At 43.4% G+C, this 24,771-nt stretch overlaps 1 protein-coding gene across 3 annotated transcripts in view; it reads left to right on the top strand.

Moving 5' to 3' along the window:
- Positions 1-24,771, top strand: part of zfhx4 (zinc finger homeobox 4) — an 83,510-nt gene that overhangs the window by 9,617 nt on the left and 49,122 nt on the right. For all 3 annotated transcript variants that reach the window (XM_063483849.1, XM_063483848.1, XM_063483850.1), the window contains exons 2-5: positions 14,330-16,865; positions 17,250-17,462; positions 17,805-18,099; positions 19,752-20,293. In XM_063483849.1, the coding sequence (XP_063339919.1) occupies positions 14,376-16,865; positions 17,250-17,462; positions 17,805-18,099; positions 19,752-20,293 (3,540 nt within the window). In that variant the 5' untranslated portion in view covers positions 14,330-14,375. The remainder of the gene's footprint in view (positions 1-14,329; positions 16,866-17,249; positions 17,463-17,804; positions 18,100-19,751; positions 20,294-24,771) is intronic.

Genomic DNA, 24,771 nt, shown 5'->3' with positions numbered 1-24,771 from the left:
CGTAAACTGATATAATTGCTTTTCAGAGGCAGGAACGGCGGTTTATACAAGTGTGAAAGCACGGGAAAGGGGATTAGCATTATTTTGCATAATGCTGGGCAGGCGCTGAATGGGGCATTGAACGCTTGACTGGATGACAGAGATGAAAGAGAGATGAAATGCTCTATCCCTCTCTCTCCCTCCCTCACTTACCCTCTCTCCCCCCCAGTCTAAGGCCGCTACCGGTAGAGGACTGTGTTTGCTGGAGAGGACCCCCGGAAACACCAGGGCCAGTGTTTTAGGGTGTTTGTTCAGATGCCAGCAGATGGAAGTGGTCATGTGAAGCAATATGTATGATAGCAGAGGAACTGTGGAGACGGGTAAACTCCCAAAGCCTCCATGTATATACTAAACTGCATCCCTAAAGCACTGGAGTGTACAATTATGTAGTGGATGGATGTGGCTCAGGTAGCATTTACATGGACGGAAGGGAGCGGCTTTTGTGGATCAAATGAAACTACACCGCTCTTACATTTTCCTTTATTGAGATGTTTGCTAAGGATTTGATCGGATATCATCTGGGCAGAGGAAACTGTGAAATCTCGAGGCAGGTGTGTTTCATGTGAACTCCTGTCTGTGGGAGTTCTGGTGGTAGGAAGGAGCGTAAGGGTGGGGACGCGGCTCAAAAGTACCACAGTGGCCTCCGTATGAGCAAATTCAACTTCTTTAAAAGTCATTTATGATCAACCGTCATCATTGCTATTGCATCTGGCGTATGGAAATGATCCGGGAGCTGAGGGAGGGGCTTGAGGTTGGGTGGTGGAAAACATGAACGGCACAAAAGCCGGTGTGGCCTGTTTTTGTTGTCTCTCATTGGACAGGATCCTCTTTCTTTGACCTTTTGCACGCCTTCCCTCGCCTTTCATATGGTAATTCTGGCCAGACCCAAGGAGGAAACGTTGCCGGAGCTGAGTGGAGGAGGACAAAGACTCCCTCTCTTTTTCTCTGCCTCCTTTCCACGCTATATCTCCTCTTTTCTTGCCTCTTCCCCTCTCAAGCAACTTGACAGACTTTGGCATGAAAGGAAGTGAGTGCTTAGTGGTTGAGAAAGGTGGGGATGGCATTCTCGCTGTGACCCGCGCCACCTGTGAGGATCAAGTGTGCTGCAGTGATCCTTGGTTATGTGTGTGTGGAGTTTTATTTTCGAGTGGTCCTTGTAATGTGTCTTGCGGATCTGTAATCGTTTGAGCCACGCCGCTGGTGTAGTGTCACAGCACAGGCCGAGTCGGGCAAAGAGTGATTTGTTGTGTTTCTAGTGTAGCTAGCCGAGTTGTCACGGTGTCCGTATTTCTACCTTTTTTTCTCAGCTCTGCCGACTTTATCGTCTAACAACCAGTAAAAGTGCTGTCTCTGGCGGGGTAAAAGGATACTAATATAGTTACTACAACCCTCCCCTAACATAATACTCCACTGCACCACTGTTGAGCATGACGTGGTTTCAAGGCTCCTTTGGCTCTGTTATGGGAAGGGGGCATGTTATCTGTAGGAAATGTAATTTTTGTCCTCATTGAAATCGTTCATTATTGAGCGCGGTTATCTAAATGTTTTTGTTGCTGTTGGTCCAGCGCCAGTGAGGATTGCGTTACCCTCTCTCTCACTCTCTCTCTCCCTCTCTCTCTCTCTCACGTCCCTATGTCTGTCTCTCCCCCCTCTCATCTCGCCAAGCCTTCATCAGTCTCTTAAGGGAAAATAGAAAGAGGGGGATTTTTCTCTTCCCTCTGTGCTCCGTCCCGTTCTCAGGCTCTCCTGCCTATTTTGCATCAGCCATCTCATACAGGATATTAACCATGGAAAAACATGGGTCTGGGTATTTCATTTAGAATAATATGTTTACTCTTTTCATTTCAAAGTGGAAGCAGGGAGAGCTCGTAGGGTGTGGAAAGAACAATCGGGGCCATATGTTTAAGAACTCTCTGTGTTTGATCTGAGGTCCTGCGGGCCCCGGGGGTGGCTGAGATTCTCAGGTCTCGGTCAAATGAAATGCGCTGATGAAAAAGACAAGGCTTCTCCTGTGCTGCTATATTGTATCTCGCCGATTGCTTTCTCTGTGTATCTCCGTTGGCGTCTCGGCCTCACGTTTCCGGTTGTTTTCCGTCTCATCTGTCATTCGCACCTCTTGACGTCCTGTTGCTTATTGCGGCACATCTCTGATAGTACTTACGTTATTTCTGCACATCGGTGGAGATTTGAAGCTGCAGTTACCTTTCAGGGCTGTGACATTGTTTGTCCTCTGTACTCCTTGATGCAGTCACTGTGAAGGACACTTGCTCAGCCCTTCAGGTCCACGCGAGTACCTTACAGTCCTCATCTTACATATTCAACGGAGCATTCAGCAGCCTTTTATTTTAGAAAGGTCTGTCCCTCTTGTACCTCTGCAAAAGAAAATAATGTAGAGCACAAAAGGTTATATGCCACATTTTATTGATTGCTCTCAAAAGTATTTTCAGAGCTGTAAAAGCTGGCAAGATAAAAGAAAAAATTAAAAAAAGAAACCGCAAATACTGCTTCCAAATAGAAGTTAAACAAGAAGCTCCGGGTTAAGAGAGGGGAAAAAAAGTTGACGAATGACTAAGTTTCTCCAGGTTTGAGAAAAAACACACCACAATAGCACAAGACGTCTCATGACAAATGATACATTCTCTTCCTTGTCGGCAAAAGACAAAGGCAAGGATTGAAAAGGCAGGGAGCGCAGTCACAAGATATGTGCACATTAATAGAGCTTACGGATAGATGGATAAATAAGAAGACACACACGTACTGTATTCAGTGAAATGATCAAATACACTTACATGAGTAAATATATATATATGTAAATATAAATGCATTGCAACACCTTTACTTTCCTCACAGCATTACATACACAGCTGGTATGTGTGTCAACAGCCGCCTGTGCCTGTGGATTCATGTGCATCGCAGGTATGTGTCGTTTGGTGTTCCTGAAGGCAACAGGATGCCGATATCAAGGGCATTGGCAAGGCTCGTCGGGGAATAAGTGGCTGATTAATTATGCATGACTTGTGCTCTTAAACAAACAGTGTAATAAGAGATTAAAACGACTTCACCAAAAGAGTTTGACTCGAATTGCACAGAGACGGTAACTATTACTATTAAAATCTTGTGCGCACAACTTTAAAAACGCACTGAAATACAGTTCAAAGTTAGTGTGACCGCATAGAAGTAAAAAACAAAATTTACCTGTAAACCAGTGGTGTTTTATAGAATTAAGAGAAATATAAATAATATTTTTTTCTTCTCTCTGTGCTGAAATATTTAATGCACCTGCATTAAATATGAATAGCTGTGTCTGGTTATCTGCAGGATTATATTAAAAGTCGCTTTAAAAAATCAGAATGGAGATCTTTCCTTTTTCTAGTGTAGGTCTCAGTCTGATCTAATACAAGCAAGCAAGCGTGTGTCTGTAACTCCCTGGTGAGACTTCAGCCAACACTATCCCTCTCAAACCCTGCTTCTCCTCCTTCTTCTTCTTCTTCTACCCTTTTTTCTGGCCTGGCACCAGCTGTGGAATAATCCTTAATTATTTGCTTTTAGAAAGAAAAAAAAAGGTAAAACCCCCCTTTCCTGTGACAGTAAAGAAGAAGAGCAGAGCAAGCACTGGAATGTTCTTGTATATGAAATTGTAGGTAACAGGGCTAGTTTTGTCAGCGGTTTCACTGATGTATCAGCTCCCTGCACCTAGACTAAATAGAGGGGGGAGTTTTGCCTCGTTTCATCCCAGCTTAGATGAGCAGATATAGCTAGGCTTTTGGAGGAACCCTTAAAAAAGCAAAGTATGCTGAAGAATGGACCTCTTCCTTAACACAATACCTAAACATGCGTCATGATGTGGTGATGGATGGTTCGGTGGTCTGTTGAGGTTCTTGGAGACGCTGGCCCCTTTTTTTTCTCTTTTTTTTTGTGAATTGAAGGGCTGAAATGTTCTTAAATGCTTTAGCTCCGGGTAATTTTTTTGCACTTAGTAGGATGTGTTGCAAATGATTTTAAAATAAGTTACATGTGTTTAGATGTGGTTTTGCTCCGCAGTAAGCACAATCTCTGTGTGTTTAAGAGACTGAAAAAGGAGATGATGCTGACTGTGGTCTTCAGCTGTCTTGTCACTCCATCCCCCCCCCCTCCCCAGTTGTGACATAAAGGGCGATTTACAAGCACACACACAGAGACACACACGCATGAATAGACACATGCTATCACATGTGAGACTTAAATAGGATTTTGTGTAAGTTATATCTAACAGCAGTTATTTCCTAGAGCGAACAGTAAGGTAATGGGTCCATTTTATCTCGGTTCCTTCTCAGCGGGCCGGCCCTAGATTTGTGTGACATGGTGTTTATTTGATAAAGGAATATTGCTGCGTTAATCTAAAACCATGCTAATTACATCTGACAGTTGTTTGTTTGTAGTAAAATCCAATTAAAATGTACACTTTTCAACTCCATTGCTCATTTTTTTCTCCCTCTCCTCCCCCATTCTCTTTCTTCCCTCCTACAGTAACCAGAAAAAAGAGCCTATGATGGCATAAATAACAACTGTGCTTTCCTTGTGGTTTTTGTGAGAAGAGGGCAAACTCACAACAGCTGTCAGAAAAAGGGGGTTTGTTTAAAAAGCAAATGGCTTTGGTCTAAAGTTCATTTGAAGACCTCTCTAATTAAATAGAGAGCCGAAAGCTTAAGTTAATTAGTAATTCCCTGGGTCCAGAAATTAGACCTGTCATGAGCATTCAAGTTCTTGGAAAGCCAAAAGGTATGTGTGTATTGTGTTTTTATGTTTTTTTTCACCTCCCCAAATCCCCTCTGCCTGCTCCCATATCTGTACACGAGCGTGCCTAAATGTGTGTTCATTTGGGCTTTTCCGAATGCAAAGCATTTCTCCTGTTGGAACACTCAACACATTAATGGGCTTTTTGTGGCGTGTCAGAGAAGTGCTCAAGAGATGTTTAAGTGAGGGGCACATAGCTTGTGGCGTCAGTCGGGATACCTGCCCTATGATTATGTTTATGAAGATAATAACAGGGCTAGGGTCCCGCCGAGTACTGTCTTTAGAAAACAGTAGGGGGTTGAACTTTAAACTTTACTGTTACCCCTGGAAAAAGAACTGGAGAAGATGTGGTCTCCGTGCCTGGGAAACCTCCGTACAGTTCAGAAGGTGTCTTTACTCTTAACAGCAAAAACAGATCTCTTCTCTTCTCTTCTCTTCTCTTCTCTTCTCTTCTCTTCTCTTCTCTTCTCTTCTCTTCTCTTCTCTTCTCTTGTAATTGGACAGATAACCACAGGACTAGCAAACATAAATCAGCTGACTTTGACACACTGGAGAAACAAGCTGCCCCTACCTGTTGTGTCGTAATAGAGTGATAACTAAAGACAGCAGTTAACATATATTTATGTACTATCCTGTAACTAACTGTGCTGCCTGCATGCTTTTGGTCACTTGATCCTGATAGACATCTTTTACCAAATAGGGCCACATTTGTGACATTTTTGCTCTCCTAACAAGGAATACATTTTTGGCAACAAGTAGCCAGAGTTTGTGCATTAGCTTGTAAAGTTTAATAATAGCTTTCAGCAGGATTAGTGCGTTTCACCACAGAATTCAGTGTAAGAAAAGTGCCTTTTTCCCCTCATTTTAAACTGCTGTGCCAAGGATTCACATAATTTAAATAATAAGTCGTAGAGTTATGTTATTTTGAGTCTTAAAAATATTACGCATACAAGTCGTTAAACGTGTTTTGCACTTATCATAGCATAAAATGAGCAGAGAATCAGAGGCTCATGGTAGTTGATACAGTATAACCAGTTGTTTATATTTGCCAGGTGGATATGAAATGCCTGCGTCAGAGACTGCTCTCTGTGTCTGTCTGTGAGTGTGTGCTATCCTTGACTGACGTGGACAGTGTTTGCTTAACCTCTTCTGCGCTGCGCTGCCACGGCCTTGTCAATTTAAGTGTATTTGTGTGTGTGTGTGTTTCTGGGAGTGAGAGGGAGTCCAGCAATGGCAGCTTTCATTTTTCATGTTCCCAGCAGTATTTTTTCTAAACAAACCTGCTGAGAAGCAGAGTGAGAGATAGAGGGGTTTGAATCAACACAAATGAGTGATATTTGCAATTTGTTTTTTTCCCTGGACTGGTATATAATTGTGTGTCCACACACACCCCGAGAGAAAACATGCATTTAAGAGATTTTTTTCAGGATTTGTATTTAGCGGGATTATTAATTTCACTTGGCAAATAATCCCACCCTGCCACCCCCTTCACTTTACAGTGTCACTGCAGAGAGGAGGTGTGCGCATGGTCTCATGCTTTTGCCTCATCTGAAAGATAAGGCTGTGATTTATGTAACAGCTAAGCCCTTTCATATTGTGTATGTTGTACCTTACAAGAGCATGATGAGCAGGCTAGATTAATATTTATTTAGCACAGGCAAATCAAGGATTAAGCAGTCATCATTTTAGCTCTAATCCATGTCTCTGGTGAGATGCAGAGACAAAGAGAGGCAGATTACCAAACTCATAACGGCGCAAAACAACAATTAGTTGGTGACTTGCTTTCCTCGGTTGTGTAGGAAAAGCAGTTGACAATAGATTTGCAAACATGCGCAGAAGCAATAACGCACTCACACAAACGTGCGCGCATACAAAAGTTGCGTTTTGCTCCGTCATCGCTTGGTTTCTTAATCTATTGTTGTATGCCTCTTCCTGGCTTTTAACTTCTCATTTTCACCCTCCCTCTCTCTTCAAAAGAACCCCTCATTGAAATTAGCAGTGGTTTGTCTGATTCACTCATCTGACGTAAATGTGTCTCATGATCTTTCCACTGTCCGAACACAGATGCACACACACTCGCACAGCTCTCAAATACACACAGACTGACACACATGCATGAGCAATGAATACTTCTTTCTTAGCTCCAACCACGTGGGACAGTGACAGTTTGCGTAAACTGTGCAAGTGTGTGCGTGCGCGCGCGCGCGCGCGCGTGTGTGTTACAAATTACTTGGAAGTCTGTAAATAAAATTACATTCTTTGCTAATTGAGTTAAACTGCTTTTCTGGAGATGTGGCAAAAAGATGAAAGCTCCCTGTGTATTTTATGTGCTTCCATGCTACAAATCTGCTTGCGTGCTGGTGCGAGTGTGTTGGAAAGTTAACTAGTTTGTTCTGAGCGCTCTTAGGTGCTTACCGATGGGGATACTGCACAAGGTTTGGCTACTTCTGTCCTCAATAAATATGCAAGTTAGCCTCACAAAACAGCTAATCAAGAGCAGGAGCTGGACTTTAAGAAAGCAAAAAGAAAAACACTGTCTGTGTGTGTGTGTGTATATGTTTGTGTGTGCATGTTATCTGTAGGGGGCACCCCTAACATAAGGAGCAACAACAAGTAACAGCGAAGGGGCCAAAAAAGAGCATTGGAGAGCTGTTGCAGTGGGGTTTGGTAGGGTGGGGGTGTGGGGGTGGAGTGGTGTGGAAGGGGTGGGGGGTCCAAACCAGATGTGAGGGTGATTGAGAGAACATAAAAAAAAAAAGAGATAAATAAAAAGAATGAACAGACAAGTCGTGCTGTGATAGAGAAAGACCGGGTGAAGCACACAGAGAAGGAGAATGCCATCCTCAGTTCCCCTTTGCCCTCCTTCCTCTCTCTCACCCAGCCTCTGAATGTTAATGGCTTTCATGCCCCCCCCCGCCTCCTCCCATACGCACACACATATATCCCTCCCCATGGACACTAGCGCATTGTTTGCGGCAGTGCTTCTATTCTTTCAAACTTAATTACCTTCTTGCCTTTTGTGGCGTCAGGGGCTGGAAGTTTTGCTCCTTGGCAGTGGAGGTCGTCACACATTCTTCGTCAGTGCATTCCCTTAATCTGGCGAGTGAAGGGGCGGGGGGGTGGGGGGGGGGGATTTTTTGGGGTGGTGTATATAGTTTGGAGTATGTGGGGGGGGGCAGACAGAAAAAAATGAGAGGAAGTCCTGAGAATGAAGCTTCTACCAGCGTGTGCACTTCTGAGGTGATTTTAGTACCCCAGTGTGCACGTGCACGCATGTGTGCACGGTGATAATAGTCAGGACATAGGCCGCCCTTTGTTTGTGCGGTTCATTTCCAATCAACCCTAATTAACTAGAGAGTGTTTCCAGATTGCCAGAAAAAGAAAAATCCCCACTTTTTTTTCACTCCCCTCAGTCTTTGCTGTTTGGAGTTTGAGCAAAAAGGGAGAAAAAAAGAAGAAGTGGAGGCATTAGCTATGTAGATTGCCTCGCCTTTGATGCTGGAAAAAAATCTTTAGCAAGGGCAGTAAGTGGTGACTGCGACCCAGCAGTGTCTGACTGTTTATTTTCATGTTTCAGTTTGAGTTAAGTTTGAAATATTGCCTCTTCAAAGGTGTTAGACTTGTGCATATATTTAGACTGGACCGTGTAAGCCCAAAGTCTGTTTGTAAGAATGCAAAATCCTGTCAAAGTTGTCTTTAATCCGTTAAACTTTGTCTCCAACAAGCTGCAGATAAACACGCTGACCCAGGATGCACATGCAGCACAAGGAGGGGAAAACTTCTTAAGTGAAATGTATTTAACTGTGCTCGAAAATCAATGGGAAATCCAAGTCTTTGGAGGTTGCCTCTAAGCAGCGACTAGAGGAACAGACGTTAGAATAGAGGCTGGTGTAATCTGACCCTAAATCAGATTTTAGAAGCCATCCGTGACTTGCTGGAAGAGAGGAAAAAGACAAACATGGCCCCTGGGTTTGCTATTTTTCCCACCTGGTCAACATTTTGTTTTTGCATAGCACTCTGTATGCTGTTTGCTTCCTGTTAAATTCTTATTTTGAGTTTTTCTTTTTTCTAGTTTTTTTCACAGTGTTAGCCAGATATGTTTTCTCTAACAATGAAATTTCAGGTAAGGGCCTGAGGGGGAGTTGGGTGTATTGTTACCTGAGCAACCAATGAGACCAATTTACTTGTCATCAACCTGAGGGATAGATCCTGCATACCTGCTCTGCAAAAAGAACGAAAGAACAAAAAAAAAAAGACCACTTCTGCCCTCTACGTTTCACCTCGTTATACTCCTTCTTTCCCCTCCTCTAAACCTTCTTGTCTGTTCTTTTTCCCTCCACCTACAAATCCAAGATCATTGATCATGTGAGACGTAATTTTGATTTTGATTTGCCAAAAGGCATTTTTTTGCAGACTAGGTAATTTGTCGAACAAGATTCCTGTGCTAAATGGAGTGGCGCTTTAGGTGTCTGGGCCGTGCCTTGCAATAATGATAAGGTGTCTTTTGGTAATGAAGGCCTTTGCTCACGAGGGAGACACAGGCAAGAGGATAGGCAGACAGGAATGGGGGGGGGGCATCATCAGGGAGATCTACTGCATCTAGTGTCTAATATTACACCCCCAGGCAACAAACAGTGGCTTCATGAAAACCCTTTGTGAGGTTAAGAAGTAAAGGAGACCAAAAAAAAAGAAGCCCTCGCCTGCTTATCCCTTTACAATTTTCTCACTCTGTCCTTTAAGACTTTAAACAGAGAGCATTAGTCCCTATTCTGTGATTGTGTGCATATGTGCGTAGTGTGTTTGTGCATGCGTGCATCAGTGCTCTTTGATGGCTGCCGAGGCCACTCTTCTATTGTGAGGAAGGAGATAATTCCCCTCCTCCTTCATCCACTTCGTTTTCCATCCCTCCGTTTCTGCATGGCAACAAATAAACAGGTCTAATTAGACCAGAGTAGGCCTATTCATGGCACTGACAGTGGGAGATGGATGCAGGGGCTTTCACAGCGTCTTTCCCCTTTGTCTTTGGCTAACGCTTGGTGACATTTGATTGAAGATTTGGTGTTGGACCGAGGGGCCACATGCCGGGGGAGAGCGACGACCTTCTAGGAGACCTCAAGGAATGGATACCTAGCCATAGTCTCATGCTGTCTCCTGACTTTGTCGGTGGGATTGTCTTAAAGAATAAGCGTGAATTTCAATTCAACAGTCATTAGGCCCCGCTCAGATGTGTCCCCAAACAGCCTGACAAAAAGAGAGAAAAAGCTCCATTTTAGAACTTGGATGGCCACATCACAAAGCACAGGTCTGTCTAATTCCAGTGTTTACAAATGCTGTAAATAGCCACCACAGTATTAACAGCACTGTCTGCCACTGCATTAAAATGTCAGACACTTAGTGATGAAGAATTTGAACCTAGCAGATCCCTGTGTAAACAAAGACGGCAGTGTGGCGACATTACAATTACAGGTTTGTCATTGAACAGGCAGCAGCTCCGGTTAATGCCTGATACTCTGACAGGAGGACAAAAACAGGAGGAGACTGTGACATCACCAGCACCTGAGGGCCTCCGGTCTGAACTGTGGACATGTTGTAACACTTCTTCTAATATCAGCTGATTTATTGCAACTTTTCGTATATGTACACTACATTGATACTCATGATGTCCCCATTGAAACTTCCTTAACTAGAAGCACTAAACTTGAGTTTATTATCACTCAAGTTTGATAAAAATTGTTTGTTTTTTTCAGAAGTCCTTTGGTTCATAGTGCCTCTTTGCCTCTCAGGGAGCTACTGAAAGCAACTGGAAGGGGTAGGGGAGAGAGAGCCGAGGGGAGGGGGAGAAAAACAATAGGCCGAGGAGTCTCTTAGCCCCTTTCACCCATCAGACCTAGCAGTGTCCAAAGCAGGCATTCCTGGGCTATTATTTGCCTCTCACTGGATCTGATCTGCCACTTTAATTACCTTAGCGTACGTGGGTGTATTTGTGTGTGGGTGTGCGTCTGTGTCCGTGTGCATACGTGTGAAAGCAAGGGGACATGCTTAATTAAAAAAACAGAGGAAGGAGCAGCTCAGGCCATCTCTTTTGTTCTTCCGTTAAAAGAAGGGAACTGTTTCTGCACTCTGGAAAAACCTGGGCTTTAACACTGTTTTCTCTCTCTCCCGTGTATCTGCGTATCGCTCTGTCACAGATGCACAAATGAAAGTAGTCTGGTTGGTTAGCAGTGCAGAGGAAGCCAGTGGGGGACAGAAAGAGGAATGTTTCTTAGCTAGTAGTAATATGATATGCCTTTAAAAAAAAAGAAAGAAAGAAAGAATGAAAAAGCAGAAGCGGGCACTGCTGCCGTGAAAGGTGTGAAACCTTGGGAGTGGAGCAAAACAAAAAAGGAGCGAGGACAGAGAGTGATCACGAGTTATTATATAGATCCACGGGCTGTGAAGGTTTTGGCATCCAAAATGTTACTTTAAGCTTAGAGAGGTACAAGAGGAAAATATTGGATTCCCTTGACAGTTAGACCAGACATCTCATTACTTCTCTGTCCAGCTATGCTAAATTAACACATGCTGAAGGGATCAGGAAGACTTCAAATGCTTACACCAGACTGTCTTGCATCATATTGCCTTTTCACAAGCGCTTGCAGGATAAATTAAAAGCCAAGACTTTAGCATTTCACTAAAGATCAGGCATGCACTGTTTTGAAAGCAGCTCCTCTTTTGAGTCCCCACACAAGGCTAAATTATTGAGAGACACCAATACTCGGGGTTAGTGCAGTCGCAGACACTGCGTTCACTTTCTTTCCCACCACACTGCTACCAAGCAAACAATTTGTGCTTATTTCGCTCTAAGTGCATTAAGCAGCAGTCTTCTTTGTCAGTTTTCTGTAGGTGGCAAAATTAATGGGATCAATTAGAATCACTACTATAAAAAAATGGACAGTTATGTTATTGTTGGCAGGCAGTACACATGTAAACAGCTGCTAACCTTTTCACCTATGCCAGTGCCAAGTGCTTAACACATGGGCTTGTCCATAAGACATAATTCCATACTTAAGGAAATGCATAATTCATAAACTGCAGTGTTTTATGTCCGAGCTACAATTCAAAGGGGGTAAGTCACCAACGAAATGACACCACTGACAAGTAGTAAATCCTGCCGTATGTGTCACATTTACTCTCAAACCTGCTACTTCTGAACAGCTTTGCCCTCAATTACGGTTAACACAAGAGTGTATGTGTTTAACTGCAGGAACATGCACAGTGTGCTGTTTTGGCAATATGTGATAATAATGGATGGTAGAAAGCGGGATAAGCTGTCATTTAAGTGGATGTATTAAAGCCATTATTTGTATATAATTGTTTCCGTCCTGCCAGCTCAATTTTGTCTTATTATTCCGTCACGTAAGTAGCTTGGCTATGTCTAAAATTAACACGAAAGTTAGGGGAGAAAATGACTCTGTGTGAGTGTAAATAGCTCGAGTCCTCGTGGCATGACAGACATTTGGTCAGTTTCATCTCCTTGCTTGGTTGTAGCTAATTTAGCTGATGATCATCTCCAAGATTGGTGTCTTCAGCTAAACATCCCAAACAAAAACATACATTATGTTTTTTGTGGGTTTTTTGTAATTAAAAATTCATAAGTATCTCGTGTAGGTTTATCAAGAGAGATAAATTGTTAGCATCTCGTAAGAAACCTTGAAAATATATATTTTTTAAGTTTGCTCTGAAACTTTTAGTGCAAACTCTTGTGCTGGGAGATGATTTTGTCATGCACATGCCACACATCTACCTCCGTCCTCTTGCCACATTCATGCTGAACTGATAAGCACTGAAAATTCATTTTCTGCTCCTTGTGATTTTTTTTCTTATTTAATCTCACAAATAGAGTGATACAAAGTGAGAGACAGAGAGAGAAAACATCATTTCTCTCTTTTAATCTATCACTAGTCCCCATGGAATCATCTCTGGGATATGTCAGATTAGACCTGATTATAGCGCGTGCACACACATGCAACCACAACCGCACTCACACACGTTTGATTTCATTCCTCACGCTTTTACTGTCCCTCCCACTGGCTTTGTTTAGCCCTGGATTGTTGCGGATTAATCCTCTAATTGCTTTGTAGCTTTGTTGTTAGGGAGAGGCAGTGTAGGAAAATAGAGGGAGAATTAAACAGCAGGTGGATTGGGTTAAAGGTTAACATGGCTCTTCAAAGCTTTCTTTTAATGCTAGCTCATTTACACGCAAGCATCTGAAAAGACCTGGTACTGTATCAAGTGAAAAGACACTGGCATCCACAACTAGTTCCCATTTGTTGCATTTAGCTGAGCAACAAAGTAGGTTCCTTTAAGCAGCAGTGGTTTTCTTTTTCTCTCCTTTATGTTTTTTCTCTCAGTTTGTTCTTCTATTTCTCCTCAGGTGATAACAAATTATGCCTGTGATTACAAAATGAAGTGACTGTGGCATGTTATGGGTGTTTGTGGGATTAAGAGGCTTTCTCGGCATTGTGTGGGGGTTTGTTGGAGCCCTCGAATTTGTGCCTTGTTGTGAAACACCAAAGGTTTTAGGTAGTGAGGGGTTGAGAGATGGGCAGCCACCCAGGATTGATAACATCTCACTGGAATTCCAAACACCATTCCTCTTGGAAGCTTGTTCTGCTTTTTTTCTCTTTCTATCGCTGTTTTTTTTTCTCTGTGTTGCATTAAATGACAAGTGAAGATTATATTTTTTAAAATTCTTGATTTTTTTTTACAGTGCTATACAGTGCTCCACCATTCCTCATAGCACAGACACACTCTTGGTTCTACTGTCCAAACAAAGCCTACCACATAATTTCAGGGCATTACTAGCTTAATAGTTGCTGCCCAATTAGAAACTCCGGATTTGTAAGAGTATGCCAAGACTTATTTTCCAATGACTAAGAACCTCTACAATTCACATTATTTCTCATAATGCAACACGCTAACTTGATGGGTCATTACCTCTGTTTGTTAGTTGTTTTGCTCACATATGTGCTTTTAAGAAAGTAAAAGAGAAAGAACGAATCCAAGGCCAGTTCATGGCAATATGAAGAAATAATCTTTAAACACAGAAGAGTCCACTAATCAGATGATCAGGTTATTTCTTTAAACTTTCCAGCTGCCAACTGCTGTGCAGCTGCTTTGTTCATAAATCCACTTAATATTGGATTTCTGGAGTGCCATTTGAACAGTATAGTATATATGGTTTGTACTAGACTGCCATATAGGAGTTAATTTGGGAAAGGCGTTTTCATCAGTGGGACTTAAAGTCGTTCTTGGTTATTTTGTTGTAGAAAACTCAAAAGCTCTGAATTTTGTTAAAATGGGTTAAACCTTCTTTAGAGAAATCCATCACATATTTAGCACTTTGTTTAAGTCATGTCTTAAATTGACTTATATAGGAGTTACCAGTGATTCGGAAATTGCCTATTAAGTCTACTGTTGAATAATATTTGCTAAATCTCTGATGTTCTTTCTTGATTTCTGTCGTTCTCCAACTCAGGTCCCTGTTGGGCTGGATGAGATGAGATCCCTATGTAGTGGTCGTCATGGCAACTTGTGACTCTCCCCCTATGGTGTCGTCACGGCAGCAGGAACATGGTGGCCAGAGGCTGGATTCTGCTGCTGAGGACAACTCCGTCATCGCCATGGAGACCAGTGTCGCCAACAGCACCAATGCCAACAACAACCAATCGTCACCTGCTGCCATTGGAGAGCCAGAGAATGGCCTTGGAGAATCTGTTGTGAGTCCGCTGAGGTCCACTACTACCCCCACCACTGTCAGTGCAACCACCGACCCTGTAACTGAGCAGAGTCGAAGAGAAAGCTTTACTACCGGTAACAAAGGGAGTGTTACCGGAACTTTACCAGGAGTAGGAGGAGGAGCAGCTTTGGGTTCGGACTGTTCTGCCCCTGCCACATCCCCCGTGGCACCGGCAAAGGAGATCCCCTGCAACGAATGTTCTAATTCCTTCTCCAGTTTACAAAAATACATGGAGCACCACTGCCCCAACGCCCGCCTGCCTACCACTGGAGGTCACGAGGAGGGTGAAGAGGTTGAAGGGATGATAGGGGACGAGAGCGAGGATGAAGGAGACCATGAGGTGGGTGCTGCAGGAGTGGGGGAAATGAACAGCGAGATGGAGATGGAAGAGGATAGTGATGTGGAGAACCTGTGCGGTGAGATCATCTACCAGCCCGATGGCTCTGCCTTCATCCTGGAGGACTCCAAAGAGCAGCGTGGCAACCAGGGGGAGCTCTCTGGGGCTCTCCAATTCAGGGGCCTGCTGTCCCCCCAGACCTTCCCGAATATCCAGGTCAGCAGTGGTCAAAGTGGCCTGAGCCCAGGGGGGGAACGGTTGGAGCAGCCCGCTGCACCCATGTCCTTCTACCCCCAGATCATAAACACCTTCCACATTGCCTCATCCCTTGGGAGTAAATCCCTAGCGGCTGACCACCCCTCCTTCCCAAATACCTCAGCTGGAGGGCTGGCAGGCGCTGGTCCTGTGTTGCACAGTTTCCGTGTCTATGACCTCCGCCATAAGACCGACAAAGACTATCTAAAGGCGGATGGTGCAGCCAAAAACTCCTGTGTGTCCAAAGATGTCCCCAACAATGTGGACTTGTCCAAGTTTGAGGGCTGTGTGGCGGATGGGCGGCGGAAGCCTGTACTGATGTGTTTCCTGTGCAAGTTGTCTTTTGGCTACAGCCGTTCCTTCGTGACACATGCTGTCCATGACCACCGCATGACCCTGAATGAGCAGGAGCAGAAGCTGCTGAGCAACAAGCACATCTCTGCCATCATTCAGGGCATCGGCAAGGACAAAGAACCTCTTATAAGCTTTCTGGAACCAAAAAAAACCCCAAACTCTGTGCTACCCCACTTTCCCTCACCTGCCAACTTCCTAGGGCCAGACACGGGGCTCCGCGGCTTGTGGAATGCTTTCCACAGTAGTGGGGAGAATGCAGATTCCCTTCAGGCAGGTTTTGCCTTCCTAAAGGGCAGTGCCAGCAGCTCCTCTACTGACCAAACCCCCAGATCCCAAAGCATGCCAAAGGCTGAGACCAACCCAAACCTCGGGGGAGGGGCTGGTGCCCACAGAACCCCCAGCGGGAGTTCTGCTGCTGCTACCACTGGTGGCAGCCTGGAAGGGCGGAACTCTGATCGTGACTGCAAAGGCCACATTAGGGACACTTGCACTTTGCAACCCAATGGGCCAGATCTGAGCCAGTACCCGCCCATTAAGCGGGAGCCCGGTACGGTGGGAGGAGAAAGTCCAGAGCAGGATGAGGATGCTTATTCCAGTGGTGGTGGAGCGGATATGGAGGCAGAAGAGGAGGAGGAACAGGTCATGATGATGACAGGCCAGCGGGCCGACAGCACCAGTAGCAAAGATTTCCCTCTCTTAAACCAAAGTATTTCCCCCCTTTCCAACAGTGTGCTAAAGTTGAATAGTGACAGTAAAGGCCCTGCATCCACTTCCCTTTCCTCCTTACCTGTTAGTGAGAAGCTGGAGATGGAGAAGAGCCGTTTGTCCACTGCCCTGGCAGCTGCCAGAGAGCGGGAGAGCAGCAGTGACTCAACCAATGAAGGCCTGGCAGGACGGGATGGCTTATCACCATCCTCAAATCCCCTTGACACAATGGTGTTGCGCAGAGATGATGAGAGTCCTGGACCTCTGCATCAACACACAGGAAACCCAAGTACACCTGGAACTCCAGGGACTCCTGGAACCCCTGGCCCTGGTGAAGGGTCACCAGGCAGCGGAGTAGAGTGCCCCAAGTGTGACACGGTCTTGGGGTCCTCACGATCTCTGGGAGGGCACATGACGATGATGCATTCAAGGAACTCCTGCAAGACGCTGAAGTGTCCCAAGTGTAACTGGCACTACAAGTACCAGCAGACACTGGACGCTCATATGAAGGAGAAACATCCAGAGTCAGGTGGATCGTGTGTGTACTGCCGCACAGGACAGGCTCACCCTCGTTTAGCCAGAGGAGAAAGCTATACCTGTGGATACAAGCCTTTCCGTTGTGAGGTCTGTCCATCTTATGTTTCATGTCTGTGGAGTTCCATTTCCCTCTATTTCTTTTTTTAATTTTGTGAAATTGTCAAATAAATTTTCTTTTATTTGGTGTGGATTTTATAACTTATATTTTATTTTTGATTTACCCAAAATTCTGAACAAGTTTGTATTTCAGCATTAAAAAAGGGGAAAGAGGCAGTTGGATGTTATTTTCTCTTTTCTTCAACATACATTGTAGCTTTAAGGATACATTTTGAATTATAGTGCTAAACAATAAATCAAAAAACAACTATTATTCGTCAAATTTCAACTATTATTCATCATGGATGCATTTAATGTTTATCATACATCATTACTATTATTAATATTAATTCCCAATGTTTGTTTCTCTTATAGGTATGCAACTACTCAACCACCACCAAAGGCAACCTAAGCATCCACATGCAGTCAGACAAGCATCTGAACAACGTGCAAACACTCCAGAATGGTGGAAGTGAAGCACAGTACAACCACAACCATGCCAACCCTGTGCCCAGTGCAAGCCTTGGTGGAGGTTGTGGGGCACCCTCACCATCCAAGCCCAAACAGAAGCCCACTTGGCGCTGTGAGGTAATGAAACAAACAGAGCATCATTGTAGCGCCGTGGCAGCAACATACCAACTTCCTTGTTGCACTGTCCACACAATGAGGCAGTTATTTCCCTATGCGTCACTGTGTCTATTATTTTTCTTGGCCACATTATCTGACCTTCAAATTTAAAATGGAATTTCTTATACATTCTAGTCTTCATCACCATAACCATGGTAATAAAATGCTTTCATGTCCTGTTTTGTTGTTAGCTGTTGTTTTCATGTAATTCTAAGTGGGAAAAAAGTGCTTTGCTGATAACAATCACGCTGGCAGAGTTAGACTTCCTAATACACTTATATTGTTCCACTTTTCTTCTAACAGGTTTGTGACTACGAGACCAATGTGGCACGAAACTTGCGAATCCACATGACCAGCGAGAAGCACATGCACAACATGATGCTGCTGCAGCAGAACATGAAGCAGATTCAACACAGCCTCCATCTGGGCCTGGCTCCAGCTGAGGCAGAGCTTTACCAGTACTACCTGGCTCAAAACATGGGGCTTGCGGGTGTAAAACTGGAGAACCCAGCCAGCAGCAGTGGCCCAGACGCTCAGATGATGATCAACCCCTTTCAGCTAGATCCTGCAACCGCTGCCGCTCTCGGATCTGGTCTAGGTGAGTGGTACTAAATTTGAAACAAAGCAAAAAACAAAAAAAAGAGATGGGAAATGGCAGGGAAAGGGATATTTCTGCTTATGATGTGAGAAAGTTCCTGTTTTGAATTTTTGGCCTCAAGCTTATTCTTTCAGTTTACTTCTGCTCATTTATCACTGGGCCAGTTATTCTGTTTTATCTCATATATCTGATGCTATCTAGGTATTTTTTTTTTTATCTCTCTGCATTTTCTTCTTTCTGTTGATTTTTTTTATTTATCTTTTTTACGCCTTCTCACCTTCCTTTTTTCTGCTCCCATCTTTAGCCTTGGCCCCATTCCCTTGCCCCCCTTTTCTTTCTCTTTGGCTCTTATCTCTGCTCTCATATTGTCCCTCTGTCATTGTCTCCTTTCTTTGACCGCTCTCACTGATTAAAAAATGATTATGAGATGCCACATGAGAATTATTCTTAATCTTTCATTTGTAATTTTCTTAAGTCAGCTTAATCCCCCACCATACACACCCCACCCCACCTTTGCTCACCCTGGAGAGAACACACACATTAGAACACATGTACACAGACACACACTCTCACACAGTAGGAAGCGGATTCCCGTAGGAGTGAGAGAGATTTAACAATGACCCTGCAGTGTTGCACACCCACTCCCTCCTCTAGTGTGGAGGTCACAGCCCAGCTAGCAGATGTACTCTCAGTGAATTACAGTGATAACAGACAGCTCCCTATAGTGAACACAGCTGTCCATTGCATACATAGATAGGTTTTTAATATATATGTGTCTGTGTGTATAGATAGATACCCAGATAGACACTTATATGCACCTTCTAAATGACAAATAGTGTGATACTTTCACATTGTCTTGCATCCGTGTGCTGTTTTAATCCAGTGCACACCCACACATATCACACACATTTGGCCATCCAAATGAATTATGTAGAAAAGATTGAAATGATGTGTAATTGTTAATACCTCTATACACTTAAAAACACAGTATGAGCTTTGGTAACATACATAAAGGGACAATGAAGGGATCAAACGAAAGTGTTAATTACATTTGTATGAATGGCCTTTTTTAGGAAAAAAAAACTGTGTAAAGCATTGATCAGCTTTTCAAAAATCTGTGCGTATGTGAGAAAAGACTGGAGCCCTGCAGCCGTTGTCCCACCACAGCTGAGACCAGTAATTAAAGCTACCTGATGAGCGAGTTAGCAAGTTGAAAAGGATGATTGTAATTGATCCTGATTCAATCCTATTAAGGTTTTTTATAGACAAGACTTTGTAAGGAGCCCTAGTCCTCTGCAAGGCTTTATTTTATCAAATCCTTTTGTGTGAAAGAGGCCTGCAAAGAAGACTCACTTCGCTTTCCACACTTAATTTCATTTAATAAAAAAAAATCTTTTCCCTTTTTTTGTACCTCTATCCTTTATCGCTCCATATGCATTCCAGGCTTTCATTTTTACTATAGCGTTGGCTTTTTGTCATCTTACTTTATTTTTAACATTCCTCTTGCTGTGCTTGTTGCCTGCCTCCTGTCTGACATGTTATCGTTGTGTGCTTTCAAGTATGTAATCCTTTTTTGAGGTTTTACCTTTTACACTTCCATCTCAACTCCTCTCCAACAGTCTAACCTAGCTTTTCTCTAATTTTTTCCTTAGTGAATAATGACCTATCAGCAGAGTTGCGTCTTGCAAGCGGTCAGCTGATGGCAGACGACCTGTCCCTGGTTTCCTCAGCTGGAATCGGGGGCATGTCCTCATCAGATCCCTCCCTGTCCTCCTTGTCGCCACCTATCAACGACCCCTCGCTGCGCCTCTACCAGTGCGCAGTGTGCAACTGCTACTCCACAGACAGCCTGGAGGCTCTCAACGCCCACGTCAATGCCGAGCGCTCTTTGGCCGAAGAGGAGTGGCGCTGCATGGTCGGCGATGTCTACCAGTGCAAGCTCTGCAGCTACAACACTCAGCTTAAGGCCAACTTTCAGCTGCACTGCAAGACAGACAAGCACATGCAGAAGCACCAGCTGGTGGCCCACATCAAGGAGGGTGGCAAGGCCAACCAGTGGAGATTAAAATGTGTGGCCATTGGCAACCCTGTGCACCTCAAGTGCAATGCCTGTGACTACTACAGCAATAGCGTGGATAAACTGAGGCTACATGCCACCAACCAGAGGCATGAATCTGCCATCCGCCTCTATAAGGTAAAAACACTATTTACCCACGCCGTGTCCTGCAAAAACCAGTTCGCTAATCTCAGCTCTTTGGCCCTGCTAAGAAAAAGCAAACAAGCAGTAGAACGACACTGCCTACGAGTGAGGCTGAAAATGAATTTCTGAAGATAATTTATAAAGGAACAAAAAAACATATGGTTCTGTGTTTTTTGCAGGACACCGATGTTACATCTCATAACATGCAGCCTAATAGAGACAATAGAATTCATGTTAATGCAGATCTAGCAAGAACACACGATTCAGAGAGCACATACTTTATTTTTTATTTATTTATTGTTTTTGGTTCAAAACAAATGACCCCACTCTCTTAAGCGTAGTGTAACACACATATAAAGTTCCCGTGAGAGTGGAATGACAAAGATGGAAAAGGTCAGTGCAAGAGTACCGAGGAAGATCCCATCTGATATGGGTATATTTCCTGTTTGTTATCAGCTGGCACTGTAGTTCCTTTTAATCATTCACAAGTCAAGTACCAGCAGAGAAATATTTTTTCCCCCTTCATTGTCAGGGCCTAATGACAGTGCCAACAATAGCAGCACTATTCATGTTACTCTTGATGTTTGACTTTATGTGAAGCTCAATCAGACGCAGGAGAAACGTGACATTTTATGCAGTAATTATTTCGAGCCCGTTTTATATTTTGAAATATTATAAAATGATAGATTAACTATGAAATGTTAAATCTGACTTTAATTCATATAATTACAATAATTTTATAATTATTTATAAAAGAAACACACTCTGTTGGTTACATCATCTTGCACCAGAACTGTAACTTGTTTTGTTTATTTTACCTTTAATTATTCAATTTTAATTTACCACAGCATTACCACACTAGTTTCCTGTCAGAGCTGTATTAATTGAGCTACTTAACTAATTAAAGTCTTCGCACTCAGAGCAATAAATAATAAAAAGTTAATCTAAGGAAATTCCAATATGCCCAATATTTGGCATCTTTCTGCCACTTTTTTATATTTAAGTTGATTTAATTTGTTAGACTTCTCCTTCGTTTTAATAGGATGCTATTACATTTCCAAGGCCTTGACCTACAGGCCTGGATCAAGTGCATTACATTAATGAGGATTTCTTTACTACTGTATTCAACATTTGGCAGTGGGAGGTGTTTGAGCGTGTTGTTTCTTAAACGTGGAGGCAACAGGGGTTAGAACATGTAGAAAATAAGATCCTATTGACAGAAATATAATTTTATTTTTACAGGGATAAACCCACGTTCGTAGAATAAAAATAAGTACAATAATAAAAGGACAGTTCTGTCCTCTTATTTTCAAACTAGAGCTGTTTTTTTTTTTGTATTTTTAAGCAACAATAAAAATCCAACTGCATTTTGCCAACAATGAAAACATGAAACTCAGAAAAGACGTAATGTGCGATAAAGTTTTTATGATTTGAATCTGCAAAATTGTGTTTATGAAGCGGCCTCACTTTACAGACTTCAGTCACCATCATTTATTGTGCATGTGTTGTGTGTGTGCACTGTGTCGCATAGTAATCTTAAAGGAATTACATTTATTTGAAAATCTGCAACTGATTCTTACTTACACTTTCATGCCTAAACTGGATTAAGCACATTGGCATTCTTGGGGTTATTTAAAACAGTCTTCACTTCAACAGGATGTACACATTGTCACAGGATTGTCCAGCAGCCTGGAAAAAAGGGGGCTGGACTTGGCATGGGATGAGTTGGAGATGTCTCTACTCAAGGAACATTTTTAAATTATGAGCAAATGCTGCTTGCACATTGGCCCACATTAGCCAAGGTCCTAACCTATAAGATCAGCTTGATTAGATGACTCAAATCAAGTCTCTTTACTGTCATAGGAAAACCTTACCCTGTGTGTGTGTGTGTGTGTGTGTGTGTGTGTGTGTGTGTGTGTGTGTGTGTGTGTGTGTGTGTGTGTGTGCCTTTGCGAACATGTGTTTGAAAGTGCTGAGCAACTTTTGCCTGCTCTTTCGGTTGATTTAAAACGAGGCAACAGCCAGTTAGGTTACCAAGGCTACACTAAACACTGGCAGCCATTTAATCAAGCAAAAAGCTATTTATAACAGTTGTGATTAAATGTACAAAACCTGAGAAACAGAATAAGCTGCACAGAAACGGAACCAAGGGGTGCGCCTGAACATATTCCTGCTTTTGTTCATATTTTCACTTTCCAAGAAACATTACGTTATGCAGCGGAGCATCTTTTTAGGCACGCAGAAGCACAAGATCAGCCAAGGCAAGAGAGGGTCATCCAGTGCCCCCTCAGTGCACCCATGTACCCCTGCATCCCATCTAGCCACCCACCTACCCCCAAAGGGCCTCAACAAATCTGTTCCACAGATGACGCTTTTAATGCCTTTGGCAGAAATTCCTCTATTTTACCCTTGGACATGTGGTGGTAAAGCCAAGCGTGAGGGAGAGAGAAAGTACAGACAGAGCAGAGGAAAAAAAAAATCATTTCTTTATTTGACCAGAAAAACACCTCTCCTTTTATGTATTGGCAGAGGTGAAAAGCACATGGGGATAGAGGTAGCTTGGCCGGGCGCATAAAAGATCCGAGTGTTGACGACTTTACCATCTGGATTTTTTTGGAAACACAGAATATCTTTATGGCATGGGAAACCATTTGAAGATACAAACAAAAAGCATATTCAGGAGATTTTATGGCTGCTTTGTCGCAGCAATGGAGTACTTCTGAGGGGAACTGAGAGTTTGAAAGGGTTTTTTTTTCCAGACTTTCAAACAGCAAGAGGGAAATTACATTAGCAGCACATGGACATCAAGTCATCTGGTGTCCAGGGCACAGCAGGTGGTGCAGGAAGTTACAGGCCTTACATGGAATAACTGAGGAGTACACCTCATCCCCTTTAGAGGGGAAATATAGGGAAAGTGATCGGGGCTGGTTGGTACCACTCAGGTTGTTTTTTTCTACACAGTATCTCCTAATATAGAATTTAGCTGGTGTGAGTGTGGAACCTCGCTTCGCAGGTATTATCACAGCTGTCCAGTGCAAACCTTTATCCCCCTACAAATAATGTAAACGACAAAATAGAAGATGTTTTAAAATAGCATTTGTATGCTGGCAGACTGTGAGGTAAGTTCTGCACTAAATGGTGTTGTAGCATAGCGTGTCCATTGCTGGAAGCACTTGTGTTTGGCTTACCACTGAATATGATGATATATGGCTGATTTTTAATAACAAACACTGGGCTTAATAAACATGGAGACGGGGGTAAATCTGTCAGTGCCATTCACAAGTGCTGCCTGGCTAAGTAGGGGGTTTAGTTTGTAGTCCGTGTGTGTGTGTGTGTGTGTGTGCGCGTGTGTGTGTGTGTGCGTGTAGCCTTTGAGGTTGAGATCTGGGCTTGCCCCTGGGTCATTAGGAGTTGAGAATGTTCATGGTCAATGTGGCATGGTCAAGGACCACACACACACACACACACACACACACACACACACACACACGCACACACACACTTTGTGTGTCTTGCAGGCCATGGCACCTGTTTCTCAGATGGTTGTCTGAGTAAATCTTAACTGTCCTCAACCGCTGTCAGTCTATCCAACTTTCCGTCATAATTCAAGCGGAAATGGACCTCCGGGGTCCACTGCACTTTTCCATATCTCTGTTTTCCTTTTCATTATTTTCCCCCTTCCTTTACTTCCCTCGCCATCTCCTTTGAACTCAGAAATTCGAGGTCATAAAGCGTTTTTTGGTTTTTTCTTTTACTTTTTATGATGGCGATCGGAAGAGAAAGGATATTCAGATTTAGTAGTCAGTTGTTAGTGTGACAAATAGAGGAAAAGAAAAATAATAGAAAGCATCTTTTTTTAAACATGTCTCTCCTTCTCGCTCAAACACTCGTTCACAAACTCTGTCTTACCAGCCCTTTTTTTGTTTTGTCTCTGACTCTTTTTTTTCTCTCTTTTTCTATCTCTCCCCTGGGGAGCAGCAGATAGGCCATCTCATTACCCATGATCCTCTTGGCAACACCATGGCTGGGAATCAGGGGGTGGGGGGAATTAAACAAGGGCTGTAATGGGAGGAGGGTGAGTAGGGAGTAAGAAGATGAGGAAAGGAGACTGTGGTTTGTAGATGCATCCAAACGCCTCCCTTTTCTCATTTTCATCATCTTCTTTGTATCTCTCCCTCCCTCTCTCTGCCCCCCCCCCCCCCTTTTTTTCTTCCTCTCTCTCTCTCTCTTGCTTTTTCTATCAACTGAGGGACCTTTTTTTCAGTCTTTTATGTCCGCCCCCCCCTTTCCTCACATTTAATTTTCTTCCATCTCTCTCTGATGGAGGTAGCTGCGCTTGCGTGATATTGTGATCTGTGATATTAAGTCTACCACTGTGCCTTGGCTATTAGCAAGGGTCAACCCTGCCCACTCTCATTTGAAAATCAAATGGCCCTATATATATGCAGCCCAAATTATTGGACTGTCATTTG

Source organism: Pelmatolapia mariae, linkage group LG9 (assembly GCF_036321145.2).
Source record: "Pelmatolapia mariae isolate MD_Pm_ZW linkage group LG9, Pm_UMD_F_2, whole genome shotgun sequence".
Taxonomy (NCBI): Eukaryota; Metazoa; Chordata; class Actinopteri; order Cichliformes; family Cichlidae; genus Pelmatolapia; species Pelmatolapia mariae.
The sequence above is the reverse complement of the archived record's forward strand: the minus strand, read 5'-3'. Positions and strand labels throughout refer to the sequence as shown.